The sequence below is a fragment of the Haliotis rubra genome, unplaced genomic scaffold (assembly GCF_003918875.1).
Source record: "Haliotis rubra isolate DU_JTF1 unplaced genomic scaffold, ASM391887v1 Scf48, whole genome shotgun sequence".
Classification (NCBI taxonomy): domain Eukaryota; kingdom Metazoa; phylum Mollusca; class Gastropoda; order Lepetellida; family Haliotidae; genus Haliotis; species Haliotis rubra.
Window position 1 is genome coordinate 57,432 of NW_025767168.1, and position 19,140 is coordinate 76,571.

General features: G+C 39.3%; 1 protein-coding gene across 1 annotated transcript; it reads left to right on the plus strand.

The window, feature by feature from the left end:
• Window positions 1–708: 708 nt before the first annotated feature.
• LOC124291007 (protein ABHD13-like) lies at window positions 709–16,430 on the plus strand. The gene is made up of 7 exons (XM_046727908.1): window positions 709–1,091; window positions 5,972–6,194; window positions 8,425–8,525; window positions 9,538–9,791; window positions 10,223–10,327; window positions 14,651–14,758; window positions 15,912–16,430. Exons 1-7 carry the CDS (start codon window positions 866–868, stop codon window positions 15,984–15,986), a joined length of 1,092 nt encoding a protein of 363 aa, XP_046583864.1. The 5' UTR covers window positions 709–865; the 3' UTR covers window positions 15,987–16,430.
• Window positions 16,431–19,140: the final 2,710 nt, after the last annotated feature.

Sequence of the window (19,140 nt, forward strand, 5' to 3'; positions counted from 1 at the left end):
CCGATATTCCTATCTGGGAATATATAGAAGGTGTTTATGTTGTATTGTTTTCTGTAGTTATGTTTGAGTGTTTACACATGAATTGATGTAATGTAAAACAAATTCGTTATGTTGAAAATATTATTGTCATGAGTTGATATGGTGAATCTCGGTGGAAATTGGCGAATTCTTAACACATTTGCACATGCTTTTCAGCAATTTGATGCATGATCCTGTTGCAACCCATCTGCATAAGGTTTGCAGTTGGTTCCCTCAGGTTGTAGAGAAATTCATCTTCGACTCTATTCTCTCTTAGTTTTACGCCGCTTTTAGCAATATTCCAGCAACATCACGGACGGGGACACCAGAAATGGGCTTCATACATTACATACCAATGTGGGGATTCGAGCCCGGGTCTTCGGCGTGACGAGCCAACGCTTTAATCATTAGGCTACCCTACCGCCCCAATTCATCTTCGATGTAAGCACACGCACGCATGCACGCACGCACACCTCTCTCTGCTAATGCGCGATTGTTTTAAATTATATCGTCCGCCCGGATAATATACATAGGGTGCATCGTTACAAGTGCACCGCCAGACCATGTTACGAAACTAACAAGAGGTTGAAAGCTATGACTTCGTAAATAATTTGTAGGTAACTATTTGCATTTTATAACGAGTTACATGAACGTTTGTCTTTCGGTGTGACTAGTTTTGTACGTAGAGGAAACAGACAGCTTTACATTTCCAATTCAACATGTCTGCCTCCTAGTGTTTGTTTCCGATTGAATTTTCCGGTTGTATACGTTCAGCTGCATATCTGTTGCACACATCTGTTGCACACATTTAATAATTATACTGATTTCCCAATGGTTCATCTGGGCTATGAGTGACACCGAGCTAGATAAAAAGGAAACCGAAGAAATGGCGGAAACGAAGAAGAGACGAGCTGGAGCAGGGTTTGCTATGATCGAGTTGATAAGCCGACTGGTTTTGGCTGTGATGACCAGATTTTGGAAGCTCTGCAGCACGGCTCTACTAATTATCCTGCTGGTGTTTTGGTTCGAGGGAGGAATGTTGGCGTCATTTCTTCTTGTCATGGCACTGTTAGGTAATCAGAATTCTGTAATTGATTCATTTTTGGGGACAAGATTGGTACAATATGCTTCTCGCCTATGTCGGTATTGTCGTGAGAAGGGAGCAATAGCATACACAATTAAAATACACAGCTTGGTTATTGTGAGAAAACACTGTCAAAACTGTTTTTCCGGTTATTTAACTTATTTGTTGAGCAATTGAGTGTTCACTGTGACGGATTCCAGTTATAGTCCGTTTGGCTCAAAAGCGGACCAATGAATTGCAATCTAACTCGAAAACTAATAAACATAAAATACTCAATGAAACGCTGATCATAATCAAAACATCATACCCACTCTGTGAGGTTTTTGCCGAATTTTTGTCCTAAAAATAAAAAAGTTGTTTAACGATCTATCATTAAAATATTGACACAGTTTACTATTTGTTACGAGGGAGGAATGCAGAGAAAGGGACAGCCAGGTGTTCGAGAGGCACGTTCACAGACAAAGTTATTTATTCATATCCGCCATATAGCTGGAATGTTGCTGAGTGTGGCGTAAAACTGAACTCACTCACCCATCAGCAGACACATTTTAAGATCCCTAGTGATGGAGACAACCATGTGTAGAGATTGGTGTAATTGAAACAGGCTATCATAATCGTAAGCGAAATGCATGAATGACACCAGAGGGAATGTTTCATTTATTCAACTGAAGAGGTGCATGTAAAAAGGCTTCATTTGATGTTTAGACTATAGCAAAATAACTGGCACAGTTATTCAAGAGAAAAGTTCTGTTTCTATATTTTGATCTCCTTTCTCCTGGGACTGGAAAATAGTCAAAAGTCAAAAGATGTTTATTGTACAAAAGGCCTCCGGCCCATATACAATGGAGTTAGGCATATACATTATACATATGGTGCAATAAGTAGTAATTAGTGATCCAAACAGCAAATCATGATACGGGCAGTAAATTACGTACAAGTAGTGAAATACGTCAACAAAACTTTATATCAGATTGTTACGTTTAATAAGAGCATAATTGATATAGTACAACAGTTTTATTATTACACGCAGGCCAGTTGATTAAAGAAGTAGTTTAAAAGCTAATTAAGGTGGCTTACATAGATAATATTCAGCTGTATATTTCGTACGCAATTCTTTATGAAAAGGACATACAAGTAAAAAATGGATTTCATTTTCAACATCTAAATCACACAGAGGGCACATTCTCTTGCATCGTTCAATATAAAAATGTCTTCCTTTGTTTACCATTATATTGGTCAAGCCTAACCTAAAACATATAAATGGATATCTTAATTTCTTTGATGTTAAGAACGACAGATATTTCTCCGGCTGGAGTAGTGATTTGTATATTCTATAAGAGTAATACCGTGAACTATTATGTATTACTGAATGCCATTCTTGATTAAACATATTAAGACTTCTTTCTCGAAACTGAGTTAAAAACAAACTTGGCTGTCAATATAGATCATACAAATTGATAATCAGTGACTAAATATTGATCAGTTATCAATAAATATTGGAGAATTAACTTTGAACAAAAAAAGTCTTACAGAAATCAACATATTTCATTTCACTGGTGTCTAGTGACATATTTCTGCATGGGCTACTAACAAAACAACATTCTGCACAAAATTTACAAGCAGCATGTGAATAAAGACATAACTTTGTGTATTGTGTGTGTGAATTAAAACCTGATTTCTTCAGAATAGTTTCTGTGTGATATTATCGATGACACAATTTTCACATCAATAATCATTAGTAATTCTTCCCATTGATGATATTTCTGATAAGCGAAATTTTTAGCCAGCCCTACATTCTTCGCTATATAGCAGAAATCAACTGAAAATTTTTCTACGTTAAGAAGTAAGGCTTATTTGCTCATAGTTTTACAAAGATAAAAGTTAGTAACACTGTAAATGTAAATTTCTGAATATGTCATGAACATGATAAACAGTATGGAAAAATAGCAATATGGCCAGTAAGACCTGCTGTGATCATGATGATAAAGTGGGGACGTTTGTGGCCATGGAGTAAACAACAAACAAACAAGACAATGTATCCATGGCATCAGACATGATAAATACATGAAATCCTTTGCTGGTACAGAGTAAATAATATTTAGTGCCTTTTATATCCTGATAGTCATGTCTGATATCTACATGATCTAACCTGGACATGGTAATCAATATTTGATGTGTGTTTTAGCGCTATATCAGGTTTTATCTGCTGCCACTAAACAGAGACTAGTGTTCACTAATGGTGTTTTTTCAGATGTTTGTCTGACCCATTGAAAATTCAAAGGACCCATAGAATAAAATTAAACACACATTTCAGATTTAACATGTCTTATAATTGGCATTGAAATTATTAACAAACATAAGATTTATAAACAGGAAACAAGTGTTACATGCCAGATATAACAACTTCAGTCAAAGTCATTCTGAAGCATACAATCAGACACTGGGACCAGTGGGTTGTAGACTTCTGTCACACCGTTGGCAAATCTGCCGAATTTGTCAGAGGGTCAGACACTATTCTTGAACACCTGCAGAGACTAGTACAACAATATGCTTGTTTTGAACTGACAGATATAACATACTAGTTTCTTTTTCCCTTGCACTTGCTGTATCCTTTAGTTGAACTTTGTATGACAAACTTTGGTTATAACTAGCTAAAATGAGTGTCCCCTTTGCATTTGTTTTAACCATACTGTATTTAGAAATGTCTCTGTTTATCAATCACTTTAATATAGAGCTTTGTTAACTGTAATACATATCACAAAATCCACGAGGAGTAACAATGCATTCCTAGATATCTGTTGTGTCAGTGTTGACATGTTTAAATTGGTTATGGGTCAAAACCTACATATTACATAATACTGATCATGTCATGTTAAAGGCAAGCAATGGCAGTGATGGTTGAGCTCTTCAGTTCTGCATCAAGCCATCATATTACAGTTTTGATTCTTGACTTCACAATAAACTCAAGTGATTATGTCTGATTTATCTCAGTCATCTTCCATTCTGATTGGTCTGTTAGCTGTTTCTAATTTGTGAGACTATGATATAGTTGAAAATAATTCACAGGTAATGTATCTCCTTTCTTAACCTTTAGCATGTATGATCATCACAAACTGAATAGGCTGAAAGAAAGCTGAAAGAGTCCATGCCAGTATTTCAACTCTCGTCAAGGTGTATGTTGGTCCCGTTGTTATTTCAGGGTTGTTCTACAATGCCCAGGACATGCTTCTGTACCACCCGGACCAGCCCCCCCATTCCAGGACGTACAATGTATGTTGGTCCCGTTGTTATTTCAGGGTTGTTCTACAATGCCCAGGACATGCTTCTGTACCACCCGGACCAGCCCCCCCATTCCAGGATGTACAATGTATGTTGGTCCGATGTTATTTCAGGGTTGTTCTACAATGCCCAGGACATGCTTCTGTACCACCGGACCAGCCCCCCATTCAAGGACGCATACAATGTATGTTGGTCCCGTGTTATTTCAGGGTTGTTCTACAATGCCCAGGACATGCTTCTGTACCACCGGACCAGCCCCCATTCCAGGGCGTTACAATGTATGTTGGTCCCGTTGTTATTTCAGGGTTGTTCTACAATGCCCAGGACATGCTTCTGTACCACCACCCCCCCCACCAGCCCCCGTTGTTATTTCAGGGTTGTTCTTCCCAGGACATGCTTCACCATGTATGTTGGTCCCGTTGTTATTTCAGGGTTGTTCTACAATGCCCAGGACATGCTTCTGTACCACCGGACCAGCCCCCCCCATTCAAGGACATACCATGTATGTTGGTCCCGTTGTTATTTCAGGGTTGTTCTACAATGCCCAGGACATGCTTCTGTACCACCCGGACCAGCCCCCCCATTCAAGGACGTACAATGTATGTTGGTCCCGTTGTTATTTCAGGGTTGTTCTACAATGCCCAGGACATGCTTCTGTACCACCGGACCAGCCCCCATTCAAGGACGTACAATGTATGTTGGTCCGTTGTTATTTCAGGGTTGTTCTACAATGCCCAGGACATGCTTCTGTACCACCGGACCAGCCTCCCCATTCAAGGCCCCCACGTTACAATGTATGTTGGTCCCGTTGTTATTTCAGGGTTGTTCTACAATGCCCAGGACATGCTTCTGTACCACCCGGACCAGCCCCCCCATTCCAGGACATACAATGTATGTTGGTCCCGTTGTTATTTCAGGGTTGTTCTACAATGCCCAGGACATGCTTCTGTACCACCCGGACCAGCCCCCATTCCAGGGCGTTACAATGTATGTTGGTCCCGTTGTTATTTCAGGGTTGTTCTACAATGCCCAGGACATGCTTCTGTACCACCGGACCAGCCCCCCATTCAAGGACATACCATGTATGTTGGTCCCGTTGTTATTTCAGGGTTGTTCTACAATGCCCAGGACATGCTTCTGTACCACCCGGACCAGCCCCCCCATTCCAGGACATACCATGTATGTTGGTCCGTTGTTATTTCAGGGTTGTTCTACAATGCCCAGGACATGCTTCTGTACCACCGGACCAGCCCCCATTCCAGGGACGCTACAATGTATGTTGGTCCCGTTGTTATTTCAGGGTTGTTCTACAATGCCCAGGACATGCTTCTGTACCACCCGGACCAGCCCCCCCATTCAAGGACGATACCATGTATGTTGGTCCCGTTGTTATTTCAGGGTTGTTCTACAATGCCCAGGACATGCTTCTGTACCACCCGGACCAGCCCCCATTCCAGGACATACCATGTATGTTGGTCCCGTTGTTATTTCAGGGTTGTTCTACAATGCCCAGGACATGCTTCTGTACCACCCGGACCAGCCCCCCCATTCCAGGACGGACAATGTATGTTGGTCCCGTTGTTATTTCAGGGTTGTTCTACAATGCCCAGGACATGCTTCTGTACCACCCGGACCAGCCTCCCCATTCCAGGATGTATGTTGAGCTGCCTGGGATACTCCATCTTCCTTACGAGAATCATTTTGTGAAGACCCGAGATGGCACTCAGATCAACGTGGTGTTAGTGAAGCAATCCCATCTAGATGTGCCAACTGTTGTCTTCTTTCATGGAAATGCAGGCAATATTGGACACAGGTAATTATAAGTATTATGAATATCCAGTTTAGAACTGATCTTCAGTAGCCAATGCTTATTGGAAGCGGTGACCAATAGGAACGGATGGTAAGGCTAGAGGACTTGGTTGACACAAATCACTGTGTCCCTGTTGTGTAGATCTATGTTCATGCTGTTGATTACTGCATTGTCTGGTCCAGACTATTATTTACAGACCACCACCATATGGCTGGATTATTGCTGAGTGCGGGGTTAAATAACAAGCAAACACATCTGTGATGTATAGAGGGAATTTATGTGGTCCTGTCGAGAGCCTGATATTTGGCTTTGAGTATAAAGCAAATGTCAGTAAATTTCCCAAATTGGGACTTAACATTTGCCAAGTCATGTTATAATAGTATGGTGTCTAGTATAAACAACCTTGACCAGCTATCAAGTGTTTGGTTTCATTCAAGAGAGATAACTCCGTTAATCATTTTTCATTAGTTTGCAAAGAGTTATCCCCCTTTGTTTACTTGCTAGCAGACGACATTTTCAGTGATCCTCAGTATGGATGATTTAGAGAAGTGGAAGTTGATTTTAGAGTATTATAACAAGGACATCAGATCAGCTAAAGTGATTTCCAGTAGAACAGGCATCCCTTTGTCCACTGTTTATCGTGTTTTGAAAAATATTGCAAATGGATACGGCATTGAGCACCAGGGAGGCGCAGGTAGGCACAGAAAATTAACTGTCGGTGACAGGAGGCGGCTTGGTATTCTTGTTTCTAAAAGCCAACGAAGGAGTTTAGAAAACTTAAGGCTGAATATGATTGATAGAGGAACTGTGGCTGTCTGTAAGGAGACAATTAGAACTGAGCTGCATGCAATGGGTTGGCAAAAAAGTCGAGGAATTCCATCACCGATCATGAAACCTGAACAAAAGGAGCGAAGGTTGAACTGGTGCTTATAGCATAGAAATTTTACCTGGGACAATGTGATTTTCTCAGATGAAAGTTCTGTGTGGCTGTTTCCTAATACACTGAAATTCTGGACCAAACAAACTGAAAAACTTTTGTATCAGCGCCCAAAGTACAGTCCGAAATTTAACGTGTGGTGTGGCATATGTGTGTTAGGGGCAAAGCCCCACTGTGTATTTGAAGGGAATATGAACAGTGAGCAGTACACAGATATTCTCGAGGGACATTTACTTCCATCTGCTCACCGGTTCTATGGAAATTGTTGGATTTTCCAGCAGGACAACGACCCAAAACATCGTTCAAAGCATTCACAGGCCTGGTTTTGGACCCAAAATACAACATTATTAGATTGGCCAAGCTATAGCCCTGACCTAAATCCAATAGAAAATGTTTGGGGACTTATGAAGGAAAGTGTCAATAAGAAAAATCTGACAAATACTGCTGAAATGAAAGAAGTGGTCCGATATTGGGACAGCATGGACCACGACTTTCTAACTTCTTTGATCAGTAGTATGCCCAACCGCATTGAAGCCTGCATTGCTGCCCATGGTGACTTGACAAAATACTAACTGTTCACCTGTCTTTGAATCTGGAGTTATGTTCTGCTAATATTCACATTTAATATGTGAGTAATGAGTGAAAAAAATGAAAAAGTTGCAATCTTTAAATTCTCAATAATTTCTGGTTGTACGGTATCATGATTGTGGTGTAGCTTATGTTGTAAGTTTTGCAGCATTTGCATTTCACTGACATCAAGACCAGAAACAAGAAGATTTTTAAATGTCTTGTTTTACTTTCTTCTTTGAAAGAAATGTTAGCATACACCTGTTTTTAAGAAAAAAGGAACTTTGTTGCACTTTCGAACAAATTTATCTTGTTTTTTTTCCCCCAATTTGTCTACCAAAAGCACTTACTCTAGAATCATTTATAAGCATTTGAGAGTTTATTACTAATCATTCATGGTCACTCCTATTCCATATTTTATTCCATATTTATTTATTTTCATGAAATAGTAAAGGGGAGATAATTCATGGTCATGATGGAGATAGCATCAGATCATAGGTTTTTGGATATCTGGTTTTAGTCGTGCTATAACAAGTTGGCGTGTATCACACATGCTCGGATGATAGGGTTATGTTTAAGATAAAGTTGTCCATAGTAAATTAGCGACATGTTTTACAATTGTGTATGTGGTAATCGAGACAACAACAGATGTGCTTAAGCCTCTGATAATTCTTGTTGTGATGGATATGGTTGGGATGAGTGAAGAGAATGTTTTGTTTTTGGTTTCAGGTTGATGAATGTCCTCGGCCTGTACTCAGCTTGTAAATGTAATATAGCTATGGTGGAATATCGGGGGTACGGAAAAAGTGATGGATCACCATCAGAACATGGTAGGTTGGAACTGTATTCATGCAAAACACCTGTCCTTTTGAGCTAATAACTGGTGGTATCAATAACATAATTGTCATCCTTTTCATAACTTCTATCTTTAAATGTCCTGTCACCCTTCATGTACTTTGGCATTGAATGTGCCTGTAGTTTGATTTAATGGAGGTAATTCATCATTGTGAAATAAGATAGGGGGACCCACCTTAACGCTGAATATGTTGAATAAGAATATTTCAGCTTAATATGTCCAACACAAATTCTCTGCTAACTTTGTTGTCTAGTGTAGAGAATTTGCCTGGAGTGCTGAAGGTTAAAATTTGACACTCAGATTCAGCATACCAAAATATATTCAAAGATGGTTAATTGTTGTTTTCCTGCCCGGTGCACAGTATTAAATTGATCAGTTTGGGGTCAGCGCAGCACTCATGCAGATGTTTATATACCTTTCCTTCCTTGCAATTTCAAGCCACATTTTCTGCACTAAAATAGGAGTTAACTGTGGCACGTATAGGTTATCCAATCACAGAATGTTTTACAAAATCTACACCCATGTTCTGAAAACATAGTCGCTGCTATGGTCACAGCCATCTCCTGTTGCAGTAAAAACATTTCAATAATTTCGCCCACACAAATATTTTGGAAGTGGTTCACTGTTTACGATCAATTCACTCACATATTTATATATATTTGAGTGCAAACTTAATTGATTTTATACTCCAAATGACTGAAATCTTATCACAGTCACTGAGAGACAATGCTATTTTTAGATAAACTTCTGCTGAGCTTTTCATGTTTATGTTTTGACCCTCCTTGTCATCACTGTGTAAATCTCTTGTAGTGGTTTTCTCACGATAGGGGTGGTCGGGTAGCCTAGTGGTTAAAGCATCAGCTCGTCACGCCAAAGACCCAGGTTCAATTCCCATTTCTGGTGTCCCCTGCCGTGATATTGCTGGAATATTGCTAAAAGCGGAGTAAAGCCCAACTCACTCACTCACTCTTCTCACGATATTTCAGGGATGTATGATGATGCGGAAGCAGCCCTTGACTTCGTCCTCAACAGGAGCGATATAAATAAACGGAAAATATTTATATTTGGACGTTCTCTAGGGGGAGCTGTTGCAATAAACCTTGTTTCCAAGGCCTCCTATAGCAACTTAGTAGCTGGACTGATTGTAGAGAATACATTTACCTCACTGCCAGATATAGCAAGAGTTTTATTTCGCTTCAAAATATTGGATTATTTACCGTTATGGTGTTTCAAAAATCAGGTGAGTACCTTAAGATGCATGTTAATGCTAAAAGCAGGGATGAATTAATCAATATATTTAATGTCAAATTATGTCAGGTTATGTGATGTTATTCGTCCTTTGTCATGTTGCTTATGTGAATTTTAGAAGATGTAGAGAAACCGGTATAAATAGGTTGTTTGTAAATATGTAAAAGACCAAACTATTTCAAAAATCATAATTATGCATTTAAAAAATATTTAGGAAAATGAACTTTTTTTTCTTTTCTTTTCTTTTTTAACTGGAACTCAAATATGTTCTGTGGCTGCATATTGCTGATGTGACGTTAAAGTCACTCACTCACTATTATGGAACCTCCGTTATTGTTACATGGTTGATATGTGTTTTACTATGAAGGCAAGCAGCTGGTTGAGGCTCCCATGTACCATGTGTCTTGTTGTGCTGTGTTTCAGTACCCGTCCAAGAAGAGGCTAAACAAATCATGTCTTCCCATCCTTTTCCTGTCTGGTCTTGGAGATCAGCTGATTCCTCCACCGATGATGACAGAACTGTTTGAGGTAGGTCAAGATATGTTGCCCATCAATTATCATGGGACCCTCTATTATCGCGGTAGTTAATGTTGTCGCCATCGGGATTATGAACGGCTACTGACATTTAGTATTTTATATATATTTTCAGTTGACTGATGTTTAATCTTCATTTCTGTCACAAATAATGTGACACATGGTCGCAACTCGTTTAATACCATTGCGGCAATTCCGATTGTCTTGTTTGACCCGGAAATGGAAGCAACTCTCTATTATCGCGGTATTGCTATTTTCTTACTATGGCACGCGGTACAAGCAGATGACACTGTGAAACGTTTACTAAGACAAGTAACGAATCTAAATAGTTTGATCATTAAAAAATATTTAGGAATTTCATTCACATTAGTAATATCATCATGCCTTTAACCCAAACATCAGAAACTTCTATTCATTTGGATACAAGGTAACAATAACGTTACAAAATATTGTTTTCCGGCTTTAAACGCATTCATACAAGTTGCTGCCGCGTGCAGAGTGAAAATGCATAATACGCCACTTCCTGTTATATTTTTAGCACGGAAAATATGCAAATGACCATATAGTTGTCACAGGATTGCTCTTGATGAAGTAAGTTTTGATTCATGCTAGATGTAAGGGCAGTAGGGTTCATACTAGTTTCAAAATGTTCTAGAACTTACTGAAAAGATGAATGCTTTAATATAACTCCGATTACACACAACATTCCAATGAAATAAATGACTTTTTCAAGAGCGATGAATATATTTTTCGTAATTTGCATTTGTAAACAGCCGATGCGGGGCGTGGTGTTTCTGCTTTCCCGATGTTTTCGCGTGCCGCGATAATAGAGAGCCCGCGATAATAGAGAGTCCCAGTATATATTGTGTTATTAATACCTAAGTTTCTATAGCTTGGTTTGCAGACTCGGTGTAGGTGGTCCGGGAAAAGTAATCAAGATCCAGATAAGTGCATTCTCTTCCCACAGAGGTTACTTGTCATATCTTCCTACGAACCTCTGTTCTAATACGGCCATATTTCCCGGTTCTCGTAAAATCCCCTAGCGGCAAAAGATCGCAACACGAATTATCTCCCTTCTTTCTATCCAATCAGAACATGTGTTACATCGACTTAGATTCAACTTGACTAACACAAGCAAATGTGGGGCCACAAATATCCCCCATCTGCCGGGGACTTATGTTGATGTTACACACAAGACGTTTAATGGCTAGCTTGTCCGTTGTCAACGAGGGCGATGGAGACGCCACTGATCCGCCATAACATGACTGAGTTCTGTCTAGAAGAAACGTTTGCGCATCGCGCAGGGGAAGAAGTTTAGTTTTCTCGAAGCATACGGAAATTACCGAGGCCTTGCCGGAATGATCACTTTTGAAACAACGTCGCTGATTGCACAACTAAATCTGATTGCCTCCAATCACAGGTCTTGAACGCTCACACCATGAAAGGGCCGTATTAGAACAGAGGTTACGTAGGAAGATATGACAGGAGTAACCTCTGTGGGAAGAGAATGAGATAAGTGCTGCTGTAATAAAAAAGTAACAATTTGGGCAAGATAGTGTGATGCTGAAGGATAACTGATTGTTTGGTTAGAACTGATTACATATACTGATACTGGTACTAGTATCGTCTTTATCATTCACACCCAGGAAGAGTCAGCTTAGAATTGGTCTTCAGCAACCCATGTTTTTCATATGAATTTGACTAAAGGGATCAGGTGGTCAGGCTTGCTGACATGTCATTGTATACTAATTGCATTGATTGATGCTCATGTTGTTGAACTTGTGAAGGTCCATGTTAGAATATTGATCTTCAGTTACCCATGCTTGTCGTAAGAGGCGACTAACGGGATCGGGTGGTCAGGCTTGCTGACTTGGTTGACACATGTCATCGGTTCCCAATTGTGCAGACCGATGCTCATGCTGTTGATCACTGGATTGCCTGGTTCACACTCGATTATTTACAGACCACCGCCATATAGCTGTAATATTGCTGAACTAAACTCACTCACTCACTTATGTTGTTGATCACTGGATTGTCTGGTCGAGGCTTGATATTTTACTGACCACCACCATATAGCTGGAATATTGGTGAGTGTGGCATTAAACAACAAACAAACAGGTGTTGTTCCTAGAGTGATCCTTGTGGAGGTGCCGGGTTGGCTTGGGTGGAATATGTCACAAGCAACCCTGCTATGACCAGGTGGTCGGGCTCCATATTGTATCACTGGATTGTTTGTTGCTTTATCAATCACTGGATTGTCTGGTCCGGAGTTGCATATTTTCAGGCCACATTCGAATGGCTTGAATATTGCTGAGTGGCATTAAACAACTAATATTTCCAAGTAGGCAAATGGAACATATTTTCAGTTTGGGATTACACTTTTTCAGGCATTGTGTGCTTATAGCTTTCGATCATTGGAACTATGCCAATTTACACTTGTCAGAGAGCTGCACAAAATGCTTGATCTGGACTATCAGTTGTAGGCCTTCCATATTTGTCGAAGCTGTTGTGGGTGAGGTGAGGTGAAATGGGGTTTTACGTCACACTTGAGAATATTTGACTCATATGATGACGTGTGTGCGTGTGTATGTGTGGCTGCTTGTACTAGCCCAGACTAGCTGGTTTTATAGTGCAAGCTCACTGAAATACCATACCGCAGTGAAGCAAAAATACCCCACTCAGACACATTATACTGACTCCGAGCCGACCAGTCCTCGTTGTACCCATTAATGCCGAGCACCAGGCAAGGACCAACAAGTACCATATTTTAACGTCTCTTGGTATGACGCGACCGGGGATCGAACCCGCGACCTTCCGCTCTCCCGGGCAGACTCTCTAACCACTACACCATGTAGGCGGCTCGAAATTGTTGTGGCTATGTGGATGAAATTGCTGATCTTATGTGCTGGCAATTAGTTGCATAACTCTTAGAGTGCAGGTTCGAATTCCATATGGGACATATGGGACCTAACCCAAAAAGGTACCCGGTACTCTTTTCATAATCCCAACTATGCCATATGTTAAATATTCCCAGGGTTAGACACAGGAACTATAGTACTGTCGGAAATAGAAAAAAACTGTATTTTCTCATTTATTTCTACAATTTATGTAGTTGATATGTGCAAGTGTGAAATATCTCTTAAACTAAGTCGGCCTAACTACAGTCTCAATGGTAGGGACACAAGAAACGTAGAAAAAGGACTTTATTGAGGAGCGATTAGTGCAGAAATGAGCAATGCGATTTTTTTCTAAGTCCAAAACGAATTATTTGGAACAGACCATGGCTGTTTGCAAATTAGTGTGCGACGATATTGTATTATAAAGGACACTTTTTTAAGTGATCAATTTGAAATTAGATGTAGCTTCATTATAAATGATAGCTGGCGTAAAAAATAATAACTTTCATGCTGAAACTATTAAGGCTGTAGCTACCATGGAGTCTCACTGTCACTATAAAAAGAAACAGATAGGAGGGTTCGTCTCAAAAGCAAAACCTGGACGGGTGTCGCAGACGATCGTTTGGGTCGGGCTTGGGGATAGACATATCAGCTAAGATACTCGATACGATAATCCTTTAGGGCAATTATACTGGGGAAGTACACGGCATGTCATAACAATTTATAAATAATATCCAGTCCTGTCGATCTTCGCGATCGGGTGGTCATGCCACCTATATATTTTGAGACATTTAATACGATGCATTTCTTTGGTTATCAGGTATCAAACTCTTTTACATATCTCAACATAAACTTTATGAAAGAAAGACACTTAAGCTGTTAATCAATAGATGAGGCAAAGTCAACACACATGAAAAAGCACAAAATAGCTTTGAGATGACCCCTTGGACGCCTGTAGGCAGCACATGCATTTCATGCCAGGTGAGTCGACGGTCTGTCGTCATACCTGGCTGAGCGACCTAATTGCCATCTATAGTCTGATCTATTGTTTTCAGCAGCTATTCTTATTTTTTCGAAGTTTTGCCCGATTTTACGAGTAAACAGGCTTTTCTGGATATCCTATTACGCATCCCACTGAATGCCAAGTTAGGCCGAAGTGGGTTATTTCGACATATGCTATTTGCAGTAGTGTAAATTTTAGGGATACAGAGTAAGAGCCTAAAAACAGTTTTTTTCTATTTCCCACAGTACTATAGTCACTAGAGATGGAACATTTAACACTTGTGTGAATAGAGTTGAGCACTGTGTGCTTCAAACTCCCGCGATGACTGCATGTGTCTACACAACACAAACATTAAAGACTGAATTACCGGGTATAGTACTTGTTTCTGAACATGTATGTCTTTTGTGTGTTTGTTAGAGTTCAAGCAGCCCTCTGAAGAGAATCAGTCGGTTCCCTGGAGGGTCTCACAACGAGACCTGGATGAGCCCTGGTTATTATGAAGCTTGGCATAATTTTCTCAAAGAGGTAAGGCTTGTATCCATAAATCTTGTCAAAACTGAAATATTTGAAATACTGTTCTAAACAGCTCAAAACCCAATTCACTCATTTGTGTTGAAATCCATTGAATTATTTGCTGGTTTAAATCCAAACTAGTGCTCGATCCTTTGTCTATTTATTGTCATACCTTCGTATTTACTTAATGGTAAGTGTCAAAGACTCTGATCTCTCAGGGGCGATGGGGTAGCCTAGGAGTTAATACATTAACTCGTCATGCTGAAGACCCAGGTTAGATTCCCCACATGGGTACAATATTTGAAGCCTATTGCTGGTGTCTCCCAACTCAAACCCAACTCACTCACTCACTCCCCCATCTCATCAGGTTTGTGAAGTTCAGCTCGCTCCCAGTGATCAAAATGAAATTCTATTGGAAACCGTGTTGAATATACTAAAAAATATGTCAATAATAGTAACTTAACATGTTGTTTGTTAAACCACTAATAGACATCAATATGATGTCACTGACAGTCAATGCAATAATGCAACATCCCAATCAGGAAACTGGTTTCGTGGCCTAGTTTCGGAAAGTTCATGGAGACCAAATACTAAAAATGGCTTGGTTAGTCAAATGACAGATTGGCCAGCAGTTGGTTTATATGGAACGATCTGCAATGCCATTACAGTAAGCTAGAATTCAGGAAAATACTCCAGGGATTTACGCTGCCCCTGTTGCACCCATTCTGGTCACTTTTTGAGAACAAAACTATAAGGCAAAAAAAATATATGTCCGTTTCCTATTACATGCTTTTTAAAAATAGGGCTGATGGGTCGATTTTATCTCTTTTTTTACTATTTTAAAAATTTCAAATCTGTTTGTAGCCCCAGGTAGGTACCTGAGTCTGTGTTAAAGGATTCTATATGATGTTGTTACAATGCCTTGTGACAAAACATTAAAAGATTTCTTTATCAAATCATTATTCATGTTATTACCTTAAAGTTACACACAAATATGCAGTAAAGAGGGAATTTATTGTCTGTCATTTTCTGATCAGCTCAGTTGAGCAAAGAACCTTTTGTGAAAATGAACAAAAATACAACAATGATTTGTATGGCTATCTGGCCACTTTATGGGTATCTTGTCACACATACAGGTGTGGTGAAGTCCAGAAATATGTTTCAGGTGTGCGATCGTCCAGTACATGACTCCGGCCACAGTATAGCAGTTCACATGGACAAGGGAGTAAAGGATGTCTGATGTAGGACTGATTGTGATGTAAATATGGCCGACAACTTTCACCGTGAATAATCTCAGCAGAGGAGGATACAGGATTTTGAAAAACGGGGATGGGGTTTTGGTATGCCTGCTGTAGCCATGTCACACGGTGCAGTTTACAAGTAAAGTCACCATAGAAAACGGTCCCCGGATCCGTAGTGCTCAGTCTGAGTCAGTGAACAGATCAGGCAGCAGAGACAGGCTGGAGACATCTCAGCAGTATGTTGTGTTTCTGTATCCTCTTCCCTGTTCTGGGGCGACACATTGATCCTTGTGGGACGTCGGTCGAAATGTCATGAATGTGTGTGGGGATATTTACTCATATTATTATACTAAATGGTTGCTATGACAGCTATGAGAAATGGGGTTGTGAAACATCTGACTGTGCAATTTCTTCACAATACATGAATCTTCATATTTTAATCACCTAATTGTTTCTTAGGATTCTTTCTGGCACATAATGTTTTGCCATTAAAGGTCATGGTCACTTTTATTGAAGCCATCAAGGATAGACATTACAATGTCGATGAAACTCATTCACAAATATTGATTTATTAGGATTACTACATTATTGATGGAAACAGCCTAAAGAATTATAATTCATCTGTGACTGGTAAGAGTGAGTGAGTGAGTTTAGTTTTATGCTGCACTCCGTGACTGGTAAGAAACATTAATTGAATTCTGGATAAAAAAAACAGCTTCATGCCAAAATAATTCGAGACATTGTGATAAAATAGTCTCTTTAGTTGTCATGCATGACGTATGTGACCTTCATGATCTACATGACCTACATAGGAATGTTCAGGTGTCATTTGACTTTGGCTGCTTCTGGCAAGGTCAAGGTCAAGGAAATTATCTGAAGTAAGAAATGTTTTGTGTTTATTATTGGTGATTACGTTTCAACTTCTTTTGCTTCAAGTATCTTCCAAACCTATGACATTTTTGTTCAAATGAAAGTTCTACAGTGTTTTAACTTCTTTGAGTGCCATTAAGAAGTTGGTGCGATGAACACCAAGGAACTGTCGTTCATAGAACTGTCCTTGTTGTTCTACAGTGTTTCGACCAGTATTATTTACACTTTCTACACAGTTTGACAGACCAGTCAGGAAATACCACGATTTGAAAAAGGGTAAATGTTGATACAACTGAAATATTCCTGACTGTGACGTAAAACAATATTCAATGCTCACTGATCTTGAATCTCTGTGTCAATAGACTAAAACTACTGAAATGTTCCCCGACTGACTGTTTTCAAACGTTAGTTAATGCAGTCAGTGCACAATGGTGAAGAAATGTCATCTTTATGGTTGATTCTTTGGAGAAAGTTGAAGCTGAGTTAGATGAATTCGAGGAACTGATATACAGCTGGGTCATGTGTTTCTTATGCAGATGTACTTACAGTTAGTTGACAAGCCATTAAACCCACTGCTTTCTGTTTCATTTTGCAGAAGTCTGGTTTGAATGTCAGTGGTTTCTGGATTGACTAAGTTTATGAATCTAACGCAAAAGGCCCATTAACTATTCTGGCAAGAGTTGTCTCCTCCTTTGTTTTAATGTGACCTTCATTTTCTGATTTATTATCATGATTATAATTATAGTTATGTAAAATCTTCACATAATACATTGTCATTTTAAATATATTGAAATCATGTGTGCTGCTTTAATGCCTTTCACCATGTACATGGTGACAAAATATGGAAAAGTAATGTTCAAACTGCAGGCATGGCCTTTGAGATTTTTGTTACAAAATAACATAGAACGTGTATTAATGGATGCAAGTGTTTTGCACATGAGTGTCTATGATCCAACAATCATAGTATATGTTTTATGGTTAGATGATGATGATGATGATGATTCCATTCATAATGCTTAAAATTCCATTCACAGGTCAATATAATATTGGCTCGTAAAATATCTCCATGTAAACAGTCGGTCATTCTTGCAATCGATCATTGAAAATGGAATGTGACGATATTCAGGTACACACAGAGACAAATCTAGTCCTGTTAACAAATTGATGTCGTATCATTGGGATTTTGAAATTTTCCATGTGTATTTGTTTGTAGGCAACTCCAAATTAATTGGGGTAAAGTAATTAACAGTTCAGGTTTAGGTTGTACATTTTATGCAGATATGCAGCTTATGTAAAGTTCAGCTTACTGAATTAAACAATGGTGTTCAGGAACATGATGTCGATTAGGATGCTGAAATTCAGCACAGGAAATTTAATAATATAATTGGCAGATGCATGTGTAAACTAAAATATGTGAAATGTTAATCTTTAGTGACTTTAAGCCTTACATAACAGCCCCACTCACTGTTGATGTTATGGTATCATTGTCTATGCATCCTTTAATAATGGTGATAATGCCTGCATTCCTGTATGCTGATACACCTAATGTGTACAAATACACCTAATGTGTACAGATACACCTAGTGTGTACAGATACACCTAGTGTGTACAGATACACCTGTGTACAAATACACCTATGGTCCGTTTGGCTCAAAAGCGGACCGATGAATTGCAATCGAACTCGAAAACTAATAAACATAAAATACTCAAAGAAACACTGATCATAATGAAAACGTCAGACCAACTCTGTGAGGTTTCTGCAGAATTTATGTCCTAAAATTAAAAAAGTTGCTTAACAAACTATCATTAAAATATTGACACAGTTCACTATTTGTTACGAGGGAGAAGTGCAGAAAAAGGGACAGCCAAGTGTGCGAGAAAGGATGGAGACTGCACAGCACAGGTTAATAAATCAATAACTTTGTCGGTACTTGTGAACCTGCTTCTCGCACACCTGGCTGTCCCTTTCTCTGCACTCCTCCCTCGTAACAAAAAGTGAACTGTGTCAATATTTTAATGATAGTTTGTTAAGCAACCTTTTTAATTTTAGGACATAAATTCTGCAAACAAATCACAGAGTGGGTCTGACGTTTTGATTATGATCAGTGTTTCATTGAGTATTACACATTATTAGCTTTCGAGTTAGATTGCAATTCATCGGTCCGCTTTTGAGCCAAATGCACTGTAATGTGTACAAATACACCTGTGTACAGATACACCTAATGTGTACAAATACACCTAATGTATACAAATACACCTGGTACGAATACACCTAATATGTCC